Genomic DNA, 20,631 nt, shown 5'->3' on the forward strand with positions numbered 1-20,631 from the left:
TTTATTTGAATATAACTTTTCTCGGAACTATTTTTTTAAAGGACCAATTGTGCCACCTACTGGACAAAATGTGTTCAAGCCAGCACGCTGTGCGCGCGCACGCTCGTGAACGAGCTCAGTTAATTAGAAGCGGTGCGCAGGTAAGGAGGAAGTTTGATGGACGGCGACTGCGGGCTATTGTTTTGTTTTTTTTAATTTATTTTTTTACGAGTTTAAACATTATTAGATATTTAGAAATTACAAACTTGTGGCCGGACACACCGAACCCCTAAAGGCACCTTGTTAAGAAAATGGAACGAAGCCTCAAGTCATCTAAAAGTAAGTTAAACAACTCTTTTATTCCTTCCCGCCATTTTGTTGCTGCCCTGAGCTCAAGGCTGCTGTGTTATTTATGTACGTGTTGACTTTTAAGACTGTTTTGTTTTTGGAGTTGCTAATTTGTCACTGGTTCAGATAAATATGTTTTTCCTTAATTGTTAATCTATAGTTTTGTTTACAAGTATGTGTTTTATGACACATACTTGGTCTGTAAGCAGTTTGTTTTACGACAGTCTGCGAATGCAACACAAATGGAGCAAAATTGTTTGCTTTAAAAGTACTTTGTACACTTTTTCTTTAGCATCTGTATCATTTGAAGACTCCTCCCAGTTTAAACATGATTAGATGTTTTGAAATTACAAACTTGTGGCCGGACGCATGGAACCCCTAAAGGGAGCAAATGACCTTGTTAAGAAAGTGGAACGAAGCCTCAAGTCATCTAAAAGTAAGTTAAATCTTTTATGCCTTCCCGCCATTTTGTTGCTGGCCTGAGCTCAAGGCTGCTATTATGTAGTTTTGTTTACAAGTATGTATTTTATGACTATGTTAATGTCTGCTCACTCTTGATCTGTAAATGGTTTGTTTTACGACGGTCTACGAATGCAACACAAATGGAGCAACATTATGTTTGCTTCAGATAAGTTTGTACCCTTTTTCTTTCGCATCTCTATCATTTGAAGACTCCTCGCATTCCTTTAAACCTGAACAGACTAAGCAAAGACGTTGATTTGAAGTTAAGTTTGTCAAAAATCTAAATTGTGAGATGTCATACCTGGACTGCCACCGAGAATTTATCAGTCTGCTGAGACACCATCAGGGCAATCAATCAACAGATCTAAAAGTAAAAAATATATATATGTCATAAACTTTCGGTATAGAGTATTTAATGCACTAGAATACCGTGCCCTTCTTCAGTTGGGGTTAGCTTTGGTTGCCTCGCTAGGTTTAGAGATTCTGCTGGACCAGGTCCTCTTGTTTTTAGGAAGGTCTACCCAAAGAAGGACAAAGACTTGTTGACATTGCTATAAAGAATGAAAGATATTTTTATAAATCAAATAAAAAAAATCTCACGTTTTGATTGTAGACACCCGTCACGTCTTATCTTTGTGTTTTTTGGTGTTGTCATTGCCCACACTGTTGTACAGAAGAATGGTGCTTTAGCGCTGCTAATCATTTTGATGAGAGAAAAGAAAAAAAAAGTACAGGCTATGACGTCACCCTGTAACCTACCCACTGCGCTTTGTAATTTCGGAAGGGCCCTGAGTTTGGTTGTTCCATTCTCTGGTGTTCGCTGCCTTCAATTTCCCCGCAGATTGATTTCTCCTTCTCCGGGCCGAGTAAGTGTTCCGTGTCCTTTTGCGCTTTGGAATTTCTTGGGGGGGGAAAGACGTCAGGAGAGGCAAGATGCACAGATTGATTACGCAATTCGCTCGCTAAGCCAATATTGCGCGGAGTGACTTACTACGTTTCGCCAGGGCGCCTCTAGATTTAGTTTTTCTGCAAAAGTATAATAGTGGATGATAGTTATATATTTTATTTTTATTTTATTTATATATTTTTTAAGTATATTTACATTATAACAAATAAGTCAGTCAGTCTCAAATACTTACACACTGGGCTCTGCTGGTTTAGCCGTAGACTCATTACTACTTTCCGTTGTCGGGGGTTCTATTGGATTCATTTTTCTCTTCTTTGTTATTGGCGACTCCCTGAGCACCAATGGCAACATATTGATCGCAATGTATCAGTATAAAAAAAGCGTGACGTCACACTGACCTTGTTCTGCTCGGTGTGGGTCGCCTTCTTCTTTTCAATTTTCCTTTTCCTACGACAACACAAACACATTCAAAAAAAATTGTTTTTATTGTCGTTATTCTTACAGTAGTTCACTTACCTTGTGTTGTGCGGATGGCGCCCGGATTGGTTTTCCATTTCCTCCTCTTGGTGCTCGACCATTAAAAACACCAAAGATGAATGACACACAAACGTGTTAAAAATAATTTTGAACACAAACCTACTTGATGCTCCTTGCCGTCTTTGGTGTTTGGTCACCATCTCGGTTGGTACTTTTAGGCACTCTGTTCAAAGAAGAACACTTGTAAACTTCAGACCTGTTCAAAAAAATCTAGACCCCCCCCCAAAAAAAGTCCAGAACTGACTGATTGCTGTTTTGTGGCGGAGGCTCAGATTTAGCCGATTTGCTAGTCATCATGACGGAAGACCCTGTCGGAAGGTCACAAGTGATGTCATCGTAGCTTCATTCCAGCAGCGAGGTCAAACGTACCTCGTTGCTCCTGATCCTCCTTCTGTTTTGGTTCTCTGAAAAATTTGACCGATTAATCGGTAGTTTTTATTAAGCTAGCGGTTTCGGCTAACTAGCTTACCCTGCCATGTGCCACATATTTTCCTGGGGCGGCGACTTGTGGAGGCAAACTGAACGGAGCTGATTCGCAAGGCTCAATTGCGGATCCGAATTGAGCGTGTCCAAATTGAGGCCACTCGTGATGTGTGACGAGATGCCCACGATGTCGGGATGTTCCCGGTGGATATGCCAAGTGGGACGAGCGCTTGCGGTCTCATTGTGTGAAGCCCGAGTTCCCGAATTTGGATTCTGACAGGCCTGCATCATTTCGCAGCTCAGTTTCAAGCTTGAACAGAAGAAACGAGGTGTTTAATCTACTCAAGTGGCTTCTACAGTTCCTCGCCGTGAACCTACTAGAAGGTGTCGGCGTGGTTGAGCTCAAGGTCATCCATAGTGACGAAGGCGTGCTGTAGAATTTGATTGGGGGTCGGTCGCTGGCCGGCGTCAGGTCTTAGCAGCTGCTTCAGCAAATCCACAAAGATCTCTTGGTCTCGGATTTCTGCTGTGGTGTCCTCATTTGACAGGTGGACCACTTGTCTGACCTGGACCGGAACACACTGCAGGCTTTAATACCAAGACATATAAAGAATCACATTTTGTAAGGTCACAGATTGTGAATTTCTTGGTAGTTCCAATTTTTTTTATTCTGTTTGGCATTTTCGCCTTGGCAGCAGCAGTCGCAAAAATGGCATTTCGCATTCTTTGTACGATAAACAACAAAGCTTGATACCTTACAAAGGTCATCCAGAGAGTTGATAAAATTGTTGGTGCAAGCCACGTAGCCATATTCGTTGGTCGTCTAGGGAGAGGTGATGCAAAACTGTCAGAATCAAAGTGATGCTAAATTTCGTTCGCCGCTAAAAATCGGAGGTTGTTGCTAGCTAGTAGCTAATCGTAAGTTTACAAATGCACCCGATTTACTTTCTACCTTTAGTCTCCACTGAAATGACTGGAAGCCTCGCTCCCTCTTGTAAAAATACATAGTGTTGACTCCAATGTTCAGTAGTCTTTGTGGAAAGTGACCCAGGATATGCTCGATCTTCCTCAACTGTGGGGAGGAAAAAAGTTCGAGATTGAAGTGACCTTATGTCGGACCACTTGAGAAAGTTTTTTAGGAGTGGCGGGTGCTTTCTTGCCATGTCGTATTCACAGGTGCTGTAGAAAAGTGGAGAGCCCAGAAACAACTCGGCAATAATGCAACCAAGAGACCACACGTCGATGGCCTCCGCGTAGGGAAAACCGACAATGATCTCCGGCGCCCTGAAAACAAGAAAAATCAATACGTACTGCAACTAGTTATCAAGTATCTCAACAAAATTAGGAGGGCAAAAAAGATACCTGTAGCGGCGGTTCTGAAAGTGTTGACCCTGGTGGATCTCCGAGATGTGCTGGGCCAAGCCAAAGTCGATGATTTTAACTTTGTACGGCCGGCTGACGTGCTCCACCAACATGATGTTGTTGGGCTTCAGGTCTGCGTGGATAAGTCCAATACTGTTCAGAAAATGCAGGCCCACGGCCAGCTGAAGACACGAGTACATGGTATTCAATTATGATAGCGTCATCCGCCAGGCTTGCTGGCTTTTGAAGACATAGCAGGCCGGCTCTGCCGATGTATGCGATGTAACACATACTAAAATCACTTGTTGAAACATTACATTATTAGCATCCCTTGCTAGCTTATACATATAATGTTAGCATCATGCTACAAAAAGAAACAACCCTGTTACATTGATTCGCATCCCTTGCTAGCTTACACATACAGTGTTAGCATCATGCTACAAAAGGAAACAACTTTACTGAACTTTCTTTGTTAGCCGTTGGAGAATGCAAAATATAGACATTTTGTATCTGACCACTTTAGACGAAGGTAAACGTACCTGATGCAGAATGGGTCGGATCTCCTTGACCAGAAGGCACTTGGTGGGTCTGCTGTTCATGAAGTCCAACAAGTTGATATCCAACATCTCAAACTCGAGACACATGTAGACTCTGTCCACAAAGATGCTCTTGCACTGGATCAGGTTGACTTTGTCCGTGTCGAAATCCATTAAGGTTTTCAACACCCGGGCCTGAAAAAGATATTTAAATCGAATCAAGTCATCAAAGTAGCCGACGGGGCCTCGTGTCCGGCACCTCTCTCTTAAACAAGTCCAGAGCGTCCATTTGCTTGAGGATCTTGACGGCGACTTCCTCCCTAGTGGCCGTCTTCAAACATTTGACCACGTCGCCGAAGGTGCCTTCCCCCAGGAACTCCATGATGTGGTAGTCGGAGGCGGGCGAGTGGAGGACCCTCAGGTGTTTGTCGGCGTCGTACAGCGAGGAGAGCACGGCGACGGCCTCCTCCTCTGACGACGTGATGACTTTGGCCTGCACCCTGTAAGGGGGGTTCTGACAGCCGCCATTAGCAAAATTTAGTTAATTTGTAGTGCGTGTCTAAACAAGGGTTAGGGTCTTAATTGCTTACTAACCTGCTCTGCAGCCATTTTCCTTTCATGGCAGACACAAATGAATATAACAAATCCACCTTCGGCAGCACTTAAAAATATAAAGCGTGGCAGGGGACTGATTAAGTACTTTTATTTGATTTTAACATAAAATGTTTTTTTTTTTTTTCCTGGAGTTGTCCCTGCCAGCAGCTCCTGTAAAGTGAGTGATGATGTCACATAGCTCTGTGTCATGTCTCTAATGTTCCTCTTCTACCGCCATAGTGACATCACATTTCCATATCATCACCATGTGACCTCATTACGCCACATCAAGCTGAATATATTCAAAGTTGAGCAGAGAGCGTGCAGAAGGAACTTCCTGACAGTGGCGCAGGTACCAAGGCGGATTGCAAAGTGGCAAAAATAAAAAAATTGGCATTTTAATAATATAATGAATGCATTTTAAGGGGCTCAAACACCACCCCCAACTCACGAGTCCACCCTGGAAAGCTAAAAATAATCTTATATTGAGGGATCTTTATTTTTTTAATATATAATTTATTTCCCCCCCTCTCTTAAAAGCATTATTTCCGTTCAAATTAAAGCCAAAATTCTAGCAGTGTAATTATTTTGCTGTTGTATCACTGCCCTCCGCTAGAGGGCAGTGTAGCATTGAGGAAGACTGAGAACCACAACCAGTAAGACATACGCTGTCTAATTTAAACACTTTATTAAGGAGAAGCAAATTGCCCACTTTTAGTGTTTTTATTCCTCAGTGTCAATTATCCTCCTTCGATTAGACACGAATAGCCTTTTGAAAAAAAAAAAAACATTTGTGCAAAATATTCAGCCGAGTTGTATTCAATGGAGTCCTGTAGCTCATACATAATAGACATGCAAACCTTTGATGATGTCTCCGTGTGTGTGTGATGGACTCATCAATGTCTTCAATTAGCAATCAATCAATGCAGACAGGAGAGTGCTTTGGTGTTTGGGGTTTGCTCTTAATGATCTTTTAGTCTTAGGCGGTATGGATTGAGTTGGCCTTGTGGGCCTTTCATAACGCCGAGCCGTGTTATTATCGGGGCTGAAATATTGACCTGCGAGGGCCGTGCGGGGGCCTTGTGGCATTATTAGGATTTCCACGTCCATACAGAAGCAAAAGCTTCTCATGTGTCCCCCGCTTTTCATTTGTCCTTCTTGCTGTACTTTTACAAGCTACATTTGTGTGTTTATACATGTGTGTGTTTGTGTGTGATTGTGTGTAATGTGGCCCTTGGGTGCCGTGTTGCGGTGCAACAGCGGCGCAAATATCCCATCAGCGTTGGATGCAAACTTTTGACCTTTTACCACGGCGAGCCAAATAGTAGCCCAAATGCACATTTAATGACGTTTAATGATGTCATCAACAAAACATGGCTTCGAGTGCTAATGTGATAATTTCGTTAAGACATGGGAGTAGGGAATGTGATATTCATCAGTAGTTATTTTATTGTGTTATCTGTTTGAAAAAAAATATTTTTAGGATTTTTTTTTTATCTGACAATGGCATTAAGAACCCAGTAAAGAAGCACACGTGTGGACATTAAATATAAATACTTTTATAATGTACAAATTGTACAGATGCAGTAGCGGCGGCTAACAATAACAACGTCGATGGACGGGACAGCACACAGATAAAGAATACTTTGACACCATCACTGGCATTTTTTTAACACACAAAAACAGGCAGCTGGAATTTCAAATGTCTCTTTCCTGACAAAACAAATAAAACACTACTACCCACAAAATGTTCGTCAAGGTACGACCGTCGATGCCTGTCCGAATGGAATGTTGAGACAAACAAAGTGCTATCATGTGACCTTGATGATGTCACTAAGGGGAGGGCAGGTCAAGGGTGTTGCTGATCGCCATGTTTAAAATAGCCAGAAAAAAACAAACCGGTGAAATTTATGAAATTAAATTCCTTCTAACCATGAAAATCGCCTCAAAGCAGAATTGACCATTTTTGGTATGGCGTGACAAAACGTCGAGACTGCCAAGGACCGAATCGTTATCAGCCACGATCGGATGCTGATTAACCAGCATGACGTACGGATTGTTGACCGTAATGAAAAAAAACCATCGTGTCCGTTTCGTAACATCCGTTGTCACTAATGAACAGTTAAATGTTAGCATGTTAGCACTCGCGTATTTTTATGGTCAATGGGCAACGTATAATATCGTCACGATACAGTATCGCAAAACCTTGATATCGTCACTGTCTGATTTTTTTTGTTCCCAACCATATGTAAACCAAGTAACCCCTGTATAAAAAAAAAAAAAAAAAAAACTACATAAGCTCTGTGGCGCCCAAGCGCGATGCCATTTGCATAAATCATTGTAAAGCACGAAATAAAACATTCAATGAAAGCCCAGGAGCAGCCAAAAGCCAGTGAGAGAATGTTCCTCACATCTTGGAATACAATTAAGAGTGCTTCTATCCTCTGGAAAAATCAATCCGGCGGCCAAATGTGACCCTTGAACCTGGGCTGCCATTAAGTATGACCTCACATTTTGCCATCGGGAAGGGCGTAGACATCAAGCTTAAAACCAAGAAACCCTAGGGAGGTAGCTTGAAGCCTCAATAGGATAGGCAGGCGCCTCACTAGCAAAATATTTTTGCGGAAAGTCGTTTAAGAGGCAACTTACAAAAAAAAAATCGAGAATTTGGCTAATTAAGGCTAAGCTGGTCTCGTGTGTTTTCCGCTCTACACAAAAACAGCACCAGACGACACATGGACAGCACAAAACACGGCGTCTCGTTGGGTGTAATTATAACATTTAAACAGCAAAACAATCAAACCAGAAAAAATCATTCCGTTCACGTCAAAGTGTGACTTGTGTGAAATCTCAAAAGCTATTTGCTAAGGTACCTGGGCTCGACATTATTGTCAATACCGCTGTGGCAAAACGAATCCCTCAGTCTCCTTTTGTAAGAAATGCACAATTCCTGACAGATGCCCTACTGACAAAAACCATTAGCGAGCTAACGGGCGATTCGTGTAGCCGATGTGGTCGCCGCTCACCTTAGCGACCCACCCGCCGTCCGGCCTTTAGGCAAGCAACGGCATCTCACGACTCGCTCACTGTTCTAAACAACACCCGCTGAGGAGCGCTTTAATAGCCGCAGGTAAGAGCCATGCTAACCGCTATTACTTTAAAACGAGTCAGTTCATTTCGTTTTACGCGCCACAGGCACCATTTTCCTCAATTCATTCCCTGGCATGAATGGACTTTTCAGAAAAGTGCTTTTTTTTTTTTATCGAAGGCTGCTGTCAAGTGAAATTTAATGGAATATATTTGTCAAATCCTCAGTATGGCAAGAGACACGGCTACAGAAGTCGAGTTTCATAGCATACGTTGTTTACGATACGATAGATAAAAGCTACATTATAGTCCCGTGAATTTCACATCCGCTTGTTCGGAACATTCTGTATGCGAGGTGAGCGTAGCCGTCAACATTGTGTCGCTAACTTTGGATTGCCTGTCGCAAAGGAATCCCACTCCCAATGTTAGCCAAGGCTAACACTTCAGATCCCGTAGAGTTGAACGAATCAAAAGTCTTTTCTGTCCTTAGGCAGTCAGCAGTATGACGGAGGTTAGCCAGTGGTCTTTAGACTTTTAAGTTCGTCACCTAGATCAACAAGAGTCCAAAAATAACTTTTCCCGCGGATATCAGTCTGGCCATTAAAAGGCGCCGGCCAGCTAACAGACTGCAAGCGCTCGATCCAAGTCTAGTCCGAGCATCTTCATTTGCTTCCTTCAGGATACGTGGTACATTCACAAGGTGTGGTTATACAGCAGTCGGTAGATGAAAGATGGCAGATTTCAAAGTCGATGGTGCTCCAAGTCCCAATAATGTTTGGTGTGAACCCTGTCTTGAGGTTTTCGAGGTAGGGCTTTTCAAATTCTGGGCTACTCTTGGAGGATTTCATTCGGGCTCTGTGAATCTGCCACCGTACCCTTGTCCTTGAGGTCCAGGCCAACTGATTCTTCAATCGTGCCTTGGTTCTGGTCTGGTTCATCTTCATTTTTATCTTCGTCCGTTTCTAGGCCATTTTCCACTGAAACTTCAACTTCTTGCTCGTCCTTGATCTGATCGTCTTTTTCGTCAGCCGCAGTTTCTGTGACTTCTTGGACGTCTGTCCTCTCCGGAGACTCTGCCAATCCCTCCTCGTCAAGTTCAAAGGTTTCCTTTTCTATCTCTTCTACGACTTCCGCTTCTTCCTTTGTTTGAACAGTTTCAACCTTGACAGCGTTCTGGTCTTCAATCTTTTCATCTTGCTCATTTGGTTTCTCGCCATTTTCCTTACGATCGGGAATGCCTTTTTCCGATTTGGGTTTTGTCTTCTTCTCTTTGTTTTTGATGCCATTCTTGTTGGCCTTACCACGAGGTTTGAAGATCAGTTTCTGGAACATGGAAAGTTTTGGATTAGTGTTCATAATATACATAAAATGCAGACATCAGACTGATGAGGTCCAAAAGTTGCCGTCAAGGGAAATGTGTTGGACTTGAGCTATCTCCTAAATCTGTGGCCTATGTCATTCCACTCAAAGAGGTTCTCACGACTATTCAGAGGTCATCTCCAAAAAATGTCCAGTTGGACTTCTGTAAACATTTCGCCCACCATAACGCTCACAGAGAGGCCATTGTGTTTAGCGTAAAAAGGAAAACGTGGAAGCGGCCATTTGAAAACAATGAGAGCAAAGTGTACCTTGGATTCCTTCTGCTTCCGGCTCAGGACTGGTCGCTGCAGAAACACAATCTGCTTGGTCGCCAGACTGCCATCACTGCAAAGAACAGGACATGATCTGGATGATGATCTTCAAAAATAAATTTCAGACTCTTGATAAGCTCTTAGTTTCGTAATTTGTCAGCGCCGCTTTGACGTCGGCGACGCACTTTGCGATTTATCTTTGAGCGTCTGTTTTTCCGTACCTAACAAAAGCTTCTACGGCTTTCACAACATAGGCCCGTGTCACGTTTTGGGTCGGCGCCTCTTTACGATCCCGCTCCTTTCATTCCTTCTTCACGCCGCTCTCATTAACGAGACGTCGGCCCCGTTTTGTTTTTGTATAAATCGTCCGCTCGGGGCTGACGCTGACAGCTTTCTTGTTTGCGTCTGCTTTGTGGCTTTCATGTTCCATCCTGCTGTTTTGGGCTAAAAACGAAGCCCGTCCAACGTCGCCCACGAATAAGAGCTTGATGACTGGCTCGGCAACATTAAAAAGCCCCCGCTGCAAATCTTCCCTTTTCGCGACATGAAATAGATGCAAGACTCCTTATATAAACCACCCAAAAAGCTTCACAAAAACATTTTTTTCCATTAGCGGGCCTGCTCGAGACGTCTGCGTGAGCTATTTTCTCGGCTGTCGAGAACGCTGGACGGGCTTGGTGGGGGGAATCAAAGGCGGAAAAAAAAAAAAGACGCTTTCCCAGCAGAAACTTCAGTCCAGCCTGTTGAGGAAATGACAGGCCTTTGTGGCACACACTGTCGCCGAGCTATTAAGACTTCACGTCTACTCACGACTGAATAGACCTGGAGGCTAAAAAAAAAACCTAACAAAATTATATAAATAATTTGATTATCTAAAACCTCACTGGGTTGAACTGACGTTAGGTCCAATACGTGATCTTTCTCGTTGTCATAATGAGCTTTGATTTTCATACGCAATCATCAATCGAACAAGACTTTTATGCGGGTTTTTTTTTTATTTATTTTTTTATTGGCGAACAATGAGAAATGACTTAATGGCTCCAAAATGTAATCACCAGCTACACTAATTGAATGCAGCCAAGGCAAGATGAGCGTCGGGGTTAATGTTGCGCGGAGACGCCAGCTAGCATCCATTTCAGATGAGACAAAAACAACCACGCCGGAACCCGTTTGCAGACACGTTGTTTCATCCAGCGGGCGAATAGACGAGCCTAATGAGTATCGGAGTGAAATGTATCATCAAAACTGTTTGCGGGCTGGGTGAGAAATAAGCTGCTTGTTGTGCGCTATCTAGGCCGGCTTGATTAATTAGCGCCGTTGTGTTGCGCCGTGTAAACGGGGTGTGGGGGGGGGGGGGGTCCGTGATATTATGAGTCGTTTTTTTTTTTTTCTTGGTCATTTCTAGCAATTTGTCATCTAAGACGAGAAGCTTTCCACACATGTTGATCTCGCCAAGTTCCTCCTTCCAGCGTTGTCAGTACGAGCTTAGCCGAGAGAACATTACGAGATTTTCCTGTGACTGCTGCTCGGCTTTTATTTAAGTTGCGGGGAAGCAGATTCAGGTCAACGTCTTTCGAGCAAGAAGTCTGTTTGAACCGCAAGTCGAGACAAGGTGTGCGTGCTAGCTGTGTTCCACTTCATACAATCTAGGCCAAGCGATGGAGAGATGTGTCAGCGTAGCCACAAACAAGTGTGAAAGGAGATAACTTGCAAAGAGTTTCGTGTGCTGCGCAATTATTATTACACATCGTTCCAGAATACACGGTAGAAATTTGGTAGCAAAGGGACAAACACTTTTTTGTGCTTTAAAAACAGCCAAAACAACCCAACAATAGTCACTTCAAAACAAAATGGCCGACTTCCTGTATCTTTTCAAGTATGTGCATTTCTAAGTGAGGCTAGCTTCGTTCCTGAATTTTCCCCCAAAATGGCCAATGGCTGATTACCTGTTGGTCTTGATGACGGGCGTTGGCAGCACACAGGTGAGTCTCCAGCCGTACATCGCCAAGGACTGCAGCAGGGGGACGTAGTCAGCCTTCACCTGTAAACCCTGTGGAAAAAACACCCAGCACCTAGTACAATCAATCTGTATGATTATGCGTATCGCCGCTTTTATTGGAGGCTTTTGTGTCGTGTTGGAGTTTGCTCCAAAGGTTGGAAAAAATAAATCAAGCACCGTAGAAAATCCCCGGTTGCTATGAGTCAACATAGCAACGCGCTGAGCTGACGACAAGAGTTTGTCAGCAACACTAAGACCTTGAACAAACAAGCTGCTCAGTGAAACTGCTCATTTTGTGTGTCTTATCAGGTAGGGGATACCCACATATTTATTTTAGGACATTAATTGTCGTTAAAAACGACATGTTGCAAGGGGATTTTAAAGTGAGAGCGAAAGACTTGAGATTTGAGGTTATCTCGTGGGATTTGGCTGAAGTCTCGTGAGATTTAGCTGAAGTCTCGTGAGATTTAGCTGAAGTCTCGTGAGATTTAGCTGAAGTCTCGTGGGATTTAACTGAGGTCTTGTGAGATTTAGCTGAAGTCTCGTGAGATTTAGCTGAAGTTTCATGGGATTTTGCAGAAGTCTTGTGAGATTTAGCGGAAGTCTCGTGGGATTTAGAAATCTCGTGGGATTTAGCTGTAATCTCGTGAGATTTAGCCTGTCTCATGGGATTTAGGACAGGTCCTGTGGGATTTTACAGAGTTTCTTACAAGATTTGACAAGTTCTCAGTGGGCAAGAGTGAATGAAGTAAAATAAAAATAAAAAGTTATTTTGTATGCCATCTGATATGTGCCGGGTGGATTTAATTTAATGCATGTTTTGAGTGAGCAAAAGAGTTTAAATCAAACCAAATGCAGACATTTTTCATATAAAGTGCCCACATCGCTGATTTTTGAAATGCACGTACCAAAATGTAATAAAAGCAGCTAGTAGCCTCAACAGGAAATGAAGTCTGAATTAATGCACTTTGATAAGACAAATAAATGGAAAAAGCTAATGAAGCCTGCAAACAGACACAAATAATGAATGTCAAACATCACAAACATTTAAATACAATTTAAACTCATTCGGTGACGCACGAGCCAAAAGCAGCCTGGAGGCAAAGCGCAAAAATAAACATAAAAATGTCAAGCAAGAGAAATAAGTGATAAGCGGCAAACGTGTTCAGCAAGTCAACAACCGCACGCATTCAAATGTCAACGGCGTTCAAAAGTCACAAACCAAAGTTTGGCTTGATTTTTTTGCGAGTTCACTCGCTGTGCGCGCCTTCATTTTTATTCATGGAAAGAGTTTTGAGTTTCATTGGGTTTTGTTTAAAGATGACGCATCTGCTCTGACTCCCCCCCCACTATGGAAAGTGATTTTTATGTAAAAACAGAAAATGTCACCTGGGTATATCTAGATTGTTTCTTCTGGTGTCAAAACCGAAATTGTTTGCTCTTTAATTTTTAGTTTAGACTTAACCGAGATATAGCCGTCACCAGCTAGCATGTGGCACACGCCTTGCTTGCAATATGTGTGATGTCTCGGTTCTCCCCGGCGGAGGTGAGACAAGAGGCGCGACCCAGATAGCGCCCGGGCTAATTTGCACCAGCGCCCAGCAGGAGAGGTCTCGCTCGGCCTGTCGGATTCTGCCGCTTCGATAAGAACCAAGGAACAATGCTCACTAGCAACCGTCAGGAGTTTGTTTTTTTAAAAGGACATTCCGCTCGATTTAAATAAATGAAGGAAAGCCTCTGTTGTGGTTTGAAGTCTTCGAGCCAAATTCGGGGAACTGAGAAGCATTGAAAGTAAACAGCATGATGAAGATGAAGCGCAATGCAAATGGGTCAATTAAGATTGCTTACATCTCTTGTTTTTTCGACGCTACAGTTAAATTAATCTCCCATGGCTTCAACTAAATAACACAAAAGTACCTTGAATGTTGTGTGAGATCTGAATTTGGAGTTGTTTTGAAGTTTCGAAGTACCGTAACGTCTATGCTAGTTTTGCCAGTCAATGCCTTTTCACATTGTATAGTCGCATTAAGCTAATATACTTTCATTAGCTATTTCAATTTTACGTACGTTTTAAGTACCTTGAATGTTGTGCGAGTTCTTAATTTACAAAGTCGCTCAACTTTTACTACACCGTGTCAAACAGAATGTTTTAAAGTTTAGACGTACCGTAACGTCTATGCTAGTTTGCTTTAGCCAGTCAGTTTCTTTTCAAATGACTTAGTAGCATTAAGCTAATAGACTTTCATTAGCTATTTTAAGTTTTACATTAAACGGGGGTGACGCGAGAAGATCTCGGAACCAACGAAGCTTCACGTTCACTGCTCTTTCGATTGACTGCACTTTCACCGAGTAAACGCCCCACTTAGCTCGTTAAAACCGTCAAGAGGTGAATTGGTGGGACAAAAAACGTCCTTTCACACTGAGAAAAGTCTAAATTCCATTAGCGAGATAGCATCTGTATACACACATACAGTATATAACACACACACACACCTTTTAAACACACTGGACAGAAATCCATTTTAACACCAAACCTTTGGAAGATATAATCAGGAGAAGATAAGAGCTTGTTTACCGCGACGGGCCCGCACACACGCGCACGCTCAATATGTCAATAAGATGTACTACATGTTTCAACGTTTCATTCCGCTAACAATAAAAACGAGCAGAAAAGCAATAAAAAGTAGAGAAATTGTACAAAGATGCACAGAAAGGGTCAAATTGTTGCAAAGCTTGTTTTGATTCAGCTTCTTCAGAAGAATCTTGTTTTTGACCTCAGATATGATTTAAAATCAAATACTTCATGTATATTATTGTTAAAATCTGATCAAAAGTCCACCTACGTCAATGACGGTCCACTGCTCCACCACGATGGCGTCGTAGGTAGTATTGGCCTCGCCTTCGCTGGCTTCCTGGAACACAAAGACGCTCTCCACCGACTTTGGAAGCAAATCTGCGATTGAAAAAAAAAATATCATTTTTAGTATTAATAAATCTGTCTTTGACAGGCAGTGCCAAAAGGGTCACATGATCTCAAACATGCTCCAACGCTGCTGATACGTTCCCTTTGCATCTCATCCCAGACAGAGTGGCCTTCATGACCCCCCCGAGCCTCCCCTCCGCATTTCTTGTTATTCCTTTTCAACACACACACACACGCACCACACACACGTGTGTTGGGCAATTGGCGCACGGTCATCCAGGCTGGCCCTGAGTGCTTTCTCATTACTGCCCTGCCATTTCCACGCTAATACAGTTTGCCCGAGCCCAGACGCAATACAAGACACTCCACATTTCATTACGAGACCCCCAATAATAGTGTTGGTGGGGAGGGGCGGGGCCTATGGCTAGAGCGACAGGAAGGAGGATAGGAAAGCGGACAGACAGCGAGAAGGGGGGGATTCATATAGATGCCTCCCCAAAACCTAATTAGGGGCTGGTGCACTCTCAATTGAAGACGCTTCAGACATCTGCTGGCTCCCTCAAATGCAGACATTGTTCACTCCAGGACCCCCCCAAGACCCCCCCATCCAAGCATCCAGACTTTTTTTTTTTTTCCCTCTACCCATTCTGGAGTGACCATTCTCCGTCAACCAATCAAATCACCGCATTCTCGAAATGTACAGAGTTCACGTTTTGCACGATATTTTCCGGGTGAGTAAAGTGTGACGGCGCTTCTGGATTTGGCGTTTGAGTGACACATTTACGGGGGAAAGCCGCACCGCCGGGCGAACTCCGATGTTTGATGTCAGAGCGATGCATTCTGGGTGGTTAATCAATAAATGATTGTGCCAAATGAAAAATGTTGTGCTCATTAGTGCGTGCGCATTAAAGCTCGGAGAAAGACGTGTGACCGGGGTCATGTCTGCCCGTTTCAAAATGGAGGCCGGGACCGGCGCTGACAGCTCATTTATATTTCACACAGTGGACGGGACGGGGTCTGGTGAACCTGTGTGTGCGTAGCTGGTACGCAAGCTCTTAATCTCTGTTGCTAGGCAGAATTTACATGGCAGTAAATGACAGTTGAGTGATGTGCTGCGAATAGCAAACATCTGTGAGCAATTGAGTCCCTACTGCAAAATAAGCTGGAATTGTCGATGGATACCAAAGCACTAGTTTTGTCTAAATGAAGCTCCTCAACTCACTTCAACACACCGCTGAGACTCCACAACATGGCGGACAATTTTTTTATGAAGTCATTTTCGTATCATGATATATATTTTTTAGATTGCTTTATTATTTGTAAATATAACCGACCCACAATATGAACAGATTCCGCCCGACAGCGACAATGCTCGCTTGTCGTTATTTTGACCGTCTCAAGCTAAAGGAAGCCAAAGATTGAAATAATCATTCAAGTCGTGATTATTTCCTGCTGTAGATGATAATACGGGAGTAGCAACAGTAATGTTTGTGGATGCAGACTAATCCTTTTGCTAGTCCAACACTGCTTGCGATGTGTAACAAAGGGATTAGCTCGGTGCCGCTCGCCTTGTCGCAACGTCAATGGCGATTTATTTATTTATTAGATGTTTGTTATGCACCTGCATCTTTCTGGATTCCGGCATTAGACGTATTTCGTATTTTGGAGCTATGCAGCTAAGAGGAGACTTGGGCTACATGCACTCGAAGAACATGAATTGTTACTTTAATGTGTTAATTAAATTTCAATTTAAAAACATTTATTTTTACTACATTACTGTGTGAAGTTTTAATTATAATGTATTAAAATGATTCTAATGTAAAATTAATTCGATTTTCATTTTAAAAACATTTCATTTCAATGCATTCATTTAATCTTAATTTAATATATTCATTGAACTAACTCATTTAATTTGAACACTATTTTTATTTGATAAATTAATTTCATTTGAATGTATATGTTAATTTATTTTTTATTATATAGGTCTGACAATATCAATGAACGTCCCACAAGTCCAACAACACGAACTAACGGCAACACTTTGCGAAACCTTTTTCATGACATACAAAAAATTTGCACGTGGGCTGATTTGAGTGGCAGCGTTTGTCGTCCTTGCCCAAATTTAGAACTCGTAGCGAGCCGAGTGTGGCGCATGTTGAATAGCGGCTCAGGCGTGTGCGTGACAAGGGGAAAAAAAAAAGAAACGAAAAAGACTAAATCCTCACAGCAGAGAGCGAGATTAAGCCATTCGAGTAACAAAAGACACAGTCCTGTTTTGCACTTCTGCACGTCTTGCTCGGGAAACTCCACTCTGGTGACAACGTGTGTGTGTGTGTGTGTGTGTGTGCGCACGCTCGTGTATCAATGTTTAATGCATTTGGGTAAATTTAATACGTTTATATTACCTGCGGCCACAGCCAAACACACACAGACGAAAATACGCTCACACGCTTCTCTCCAAATATGACCTAATCTAACACACGCACATGCGTATGCAAACGACGACAGCAGGCCGGCCGCGATGTCACCATGACAACACTCGTGTACAAAGAGCACTCGCGGCAATCTCTAGAACAAAGCGGATCAGATGGAAGATGGGAAGGTGCCGGAACATCTGCTGGAAAAAAGGTCACAACGCGGGAACATGACACTGATGTTTGTTTACTAAACGGAGGCTAACTCTTATTAATTTTGCGGCTGACCTTCTTCCGAACTGCATGCCATAGTTTACAGAGTTAATTCACATCTTGGATTCTGTTGCTAACCAAAACAGCAGCACCTGAGTATGGCAGTTTTTATTCTTCTTCTTTCAAGAAACTTTTTTTGTCAACACAAAGCTGGGCAGGAGGCTTTCATGTGTAAAATCCGTTTCCAGATGTTCACGTTGCCAGATGAATGACATGCCCCACCAAAGCCCACCAAAGAACCCAAACAGGAAATAGTTTGAATGCCGGCAAGGAAAGCCAGACGGATGTTGTGACCGCCCGTTATTTACCGTCAATGTCTCCGAGGTAGAAATGCCCGTCGACCAGGGAGGCTCCGTTGTTAAAGTGCTGCGTCATGTGATCCAGCCAGTTAGCTTCCACCTCTCGGACGTCGCCGCCGCCGTTGATGCCGGCGTGCACTCTCAGCGGCACCTTGACCGTGTAGTACTTCACCGTGCCCCCCTCACGCACCGCCGGGTGGTTGAACAAAGCCAGAAGTTCAGCCCCTGTGGAGAGAAAAGACAAATACGAGCTAGTTTGTAGCTGCTTGCTAGCATCCTACCAGTGCTAAGTGCAGTGTAAAAAGTTCTCAAGTTATTTCTTGTGTGTTTTTGTTCCCCAACTGTATCGACTCGCGGCCTTGAAGTCAAAGTCTACGCTCGATCGTGATTTGTAGCATCCTGTGAGACCACTAAGTCACTCATTAAAGCAAAGTCAGAACTTTTGGTGACTCTTTGCTCCGTCTGTTCTGTATGATTAGCATACACTCCGCCGGCGCGATATGTGCTGATGCGCCAAAAAATTCGATCCCCTCCTTTTGTCGCGTCTCTTCTCTCCGACCCGAGCGTGCGTCGAATTAATAGCGGCTCGCAATTTTCCCCGCGATTGTTTTTTCCAGGAATGCAGCGAGTTAAGAGGGAGCGTTTACACTGCCAGTTAATTTGCGGCTAGACTGAGTGAATAATGCATTAAAGGCTCTGCCGCCGGCTCGCTGTTTACATCAAGAGGAAGCGTATACATAATGCAGACGGCTTAGGGGGAGAGAAGAAAAGAGCGCACGTGTCCCTGTATCAAACACAGGCCAAGTGGGAGTCTTTTTTTTTCTTCTTCTTTCTTTGGTGGAAATATTTTTGCTCTGCTCGCAGTCACCGAAGAGGAAAAAAGACAGAAGCCGAGTGCCGAGCAGATGAAGGAGGCGGTTAGTGAGTGCACCTGAACCACAGTCGACCAGATGGAAGGCAGAATTAGAGACGACCCAAGATTGGCACAAATGTAAAAAATCCCCCCCCCCTCCCCTAAAAAAAAAAGTAGAATACATAAAACAACAAACACAAAGGCAAGAAAACAAACAACTCGCACATAAACAGACCCCGATGTGGGATTCAGGGCTCGGTTCCGGTGTCGGCGCGTGGGCAAAGATGAATCATTCATAAGCTCTTCCTGTCAAGCCGGTGTGACGGACGAGGCGGCCGGACGCCAAAGTCTCCCCGCCAAATGTTGACATTTCGGCCGGTCGCTGCGGAATTCTAACGAAGCCACCAGCGCGTAACTCTGACTTAAATTCTGCTAGCTTAATGCTTAACGCAATTCAGAGTAACGACTAACAAATATCATTTCATAACCCTTTTAGCATATCCAATATTTGAACACGAGATCGAGAAATACGCAGACGGCTAATACAATACTCACGCATGCGTTCTTTATCCTCCGCCATGAATAAATTATATTATACTGCCCCCAGTTGGTCACAGCACACATAGCATCTGGAAATGAACATTGAATGATTTCATAGAGATGAACAAAACTAGAAATATTAAGTCAAGAGTGCTTCCCGTTGTCTTCAAACCCGAAAAAAAAAAAAAATTGTCCACCGGCGACAACGACTAAAAAATATACCGTTGCGGGAGACGCGAAATAAAGATGATCGATTGTGAACTTTAGCTTCGGTGTGTGGACGATACTGAAAACGAGGCCCGATTTTGAAAGGGCGATGCGACATAATAAAGAAGATGATATCAGATGACGCCCAACCTCCGAGAGTGCAAAATTCTAGATGAGCCGATACGTTTACGTTTCTTTATCTACAACGGCCTCAGCAGCAAATAACATCAATCATTTAGTAGAGGCCTTGCGCTTCACAGATAATAAAGACAAATAAGTTGTCTTTGTTGAGCTCGTGTGACCTTCCTCTGCTGACTCGGCGCGTTTTGCTGCTTTTTAAAAAGCGAGATGTTGGAGCCGTGTTTGTGCTCTGGAGCAAAGCACTAAAACGGTCATTATGGTCGGTTATGCATCATCAAATTTCCATTTCCGTCACTTGCTGTCGAGTTATTTGAAGTTTTGACTCATTCTTTGCTTTAACTTGAAAATGCCCACCAACAACGGCAATAAATAATCTATTTTTTTAAATCTTACGCACATGAAATGCACAAAACGTGTTTTAAAAAAAAATAAAAAATAAAATTAATACTAAAAATAATAAAAGCTCAACTAAAATTAAACACAAATATATATTTTTAAATCTTACGCACATGAAATACATAAAACGTGTTTTTAAAAAATAATAAAATTAATACTAAAAATAATAAAAGCTAAACTAAAATTAAGCAAAAAAAACAAAACCAAAACTAATGCAAACGATTAAACCTGCTAATGAAAACAAACTAAATAAAAAAAACTAAACGGACTAAGAATGAACCAAAATGAAAAATCTCAAAATAATATAACGTCGCTTGGCACACCCCAATAAAAACACAAACAAGGAAAAAGAACTAATGCACAGCCAGATAGTCGACGGCACGCACGGATAGCCACGAGGCAAAGCACCGAGTGATTCAACCTATTAATGTTACATTTGTCTAATCGGAGCGAGAAAGCTCCTGTGGGACAGATCAATCAAAGCCTGCCAAGCTTTTCCGGTCACGTCTCGCTTCCTCTCTCTTGGTGTGCCAACGCTGGCCGCGACGCTCGGGGATCAAGCCGGCCCAAGCTCGAGGCGTTGGAGCGAGGAAACCAAGCGACATGGGAGCTTGGCACGGGGCCTCCACTTCTCGCAGCGTCTGGGCTGAACCCACAAAGATGGACGCCCAGATGGAGACATGTCATGCCGTGTTTCATACGAGTCACACATACATTTAG

The 20,631-nt window shown here is 43.0% G+C and overlaps 3 protein-coding genes and 1 long non-coding RNA gene across 5 annotated transcripts in view; 1 reads left to right on the forward strand and 3 right to left on the reverse strand.

The window, feature by feature from the left end:
* The first annotated feature begins 38 nt into the window (after positions 1–38).
* LOC125975301 (uncharacterized) overlaps positions 39–20,631 on the forward strand; it is a 45,622-nt gene continuing 25,029 nt past the window's right edge. Inside the window, exons 1-2 of one of the 2 annotated variants that reach the window (XR_011087442.1) lie at positions 39–318; positions 620–763. This is a non-coding gene — a long non-coding RNA (uncharacterized lncRNA). The remainder of the gene's footprint in view (positions 319–619; positions 764–20,631) is intronic. The other variant, XR_007483926.2, reaches the window with a different exon arrangement.
* On the reverse strand, positions 1,407–3,723 carry LOC125975298 (uncharacterized). The gene is made up of 13 exons (XM_049730647.1): positions 3,609–3,723; positions 3,411–3,479; positions 3,035–3,222; positions 2,703–2,966; positions 2,603–2,637; positions 2,478–2,541; positions 2,337–2,396; positions 2,213–2,265; positions 2,095–2,143; positions 1,929–2,027; positions 1,781–1,815; positions 1,549–1,690; positions 1,407–1,452 (listed from the first exon to the last, which is right to left on the reverse strand). The coding sequence occupies exons 1-13, from the start codon at positions 3,660–3,662 to the stop codon at positions 1,410–1,412; spliced, it is 1,155 nt and encodes a 384-aa protein (XP_049586604.1). The 5' UTR covers positions 3,663–3,723; the 3' UTR covers positions 1,407–1,409.
* Positions 3,822–5,930, reverse strand: LOC125975300 (homeodomain-interacting protein kinase 1-like). The gene is made up of 5 exons (XM_049730652.2): positions 5,149–5,930; positions 4,814–5,068; positions 4,558–4,749; positions 4,019–4,151; positions 3,822–3,940 (listed from the first exon to the last, which is right to left on the reverse strand). The coding sequence occupies exons 1-4, from the start codon at positions 5,161–5,163 to the stop codon at positions 4,146–4,148; spliced, it is 468 nt and encodes a 155-aa protein (XP_049586609.1). The 5' UTR covers positions 5,164–5,930; the 3' UTR covers positions 3,822–3,940; positions 4,019–4,145.
* Positions 6,688–20,631, reverse strand: part of LOC125975296 (raftlin) — a 37,482-nt gene continuing 23,538 nt past the window's right edge. The window contains exons 6-10 of the mRNA XM_049730643.2: positions 17,784–17,999; positions 14,709–14,818; positions 11,813–11,916; positions 9,864–9,939; positions 6,688–9,558 (exon numbers count right to left, since the gene is read on the reverse strand). Coding sequence (XP_049586600.1) covers positions 9,064–9,558; positions 9,864–9,939; positions 11,813–11,916; positions 14,709–14,818; positions 17,784–17,999 — 1,001 coding nt within the window. The 3' untranslated portion in view covers positions 6,688–9,063. The remainder of the gene's footprint in view (positions 9,559–9,863; positions 9,940–11,812; positions 11,917–14,708; positions 14,819–17,783; positions 18,000–20,631) is intronic.

This window comes from Syngnathus scovelli, chromosome 9, assembly GCF_024217435.2.
Source record: "Syngnathus scovelli strain Florida chromosome 9, RoL_Ssco_1.2, whole genome shotgun sequence".
Lineage (NCBI taxonomy): Eukaryota > Metazoa > Chordata > Actinopteri > Syngnathiformes > Syngnathidae > Syngnathus > Syngnathus scovelli.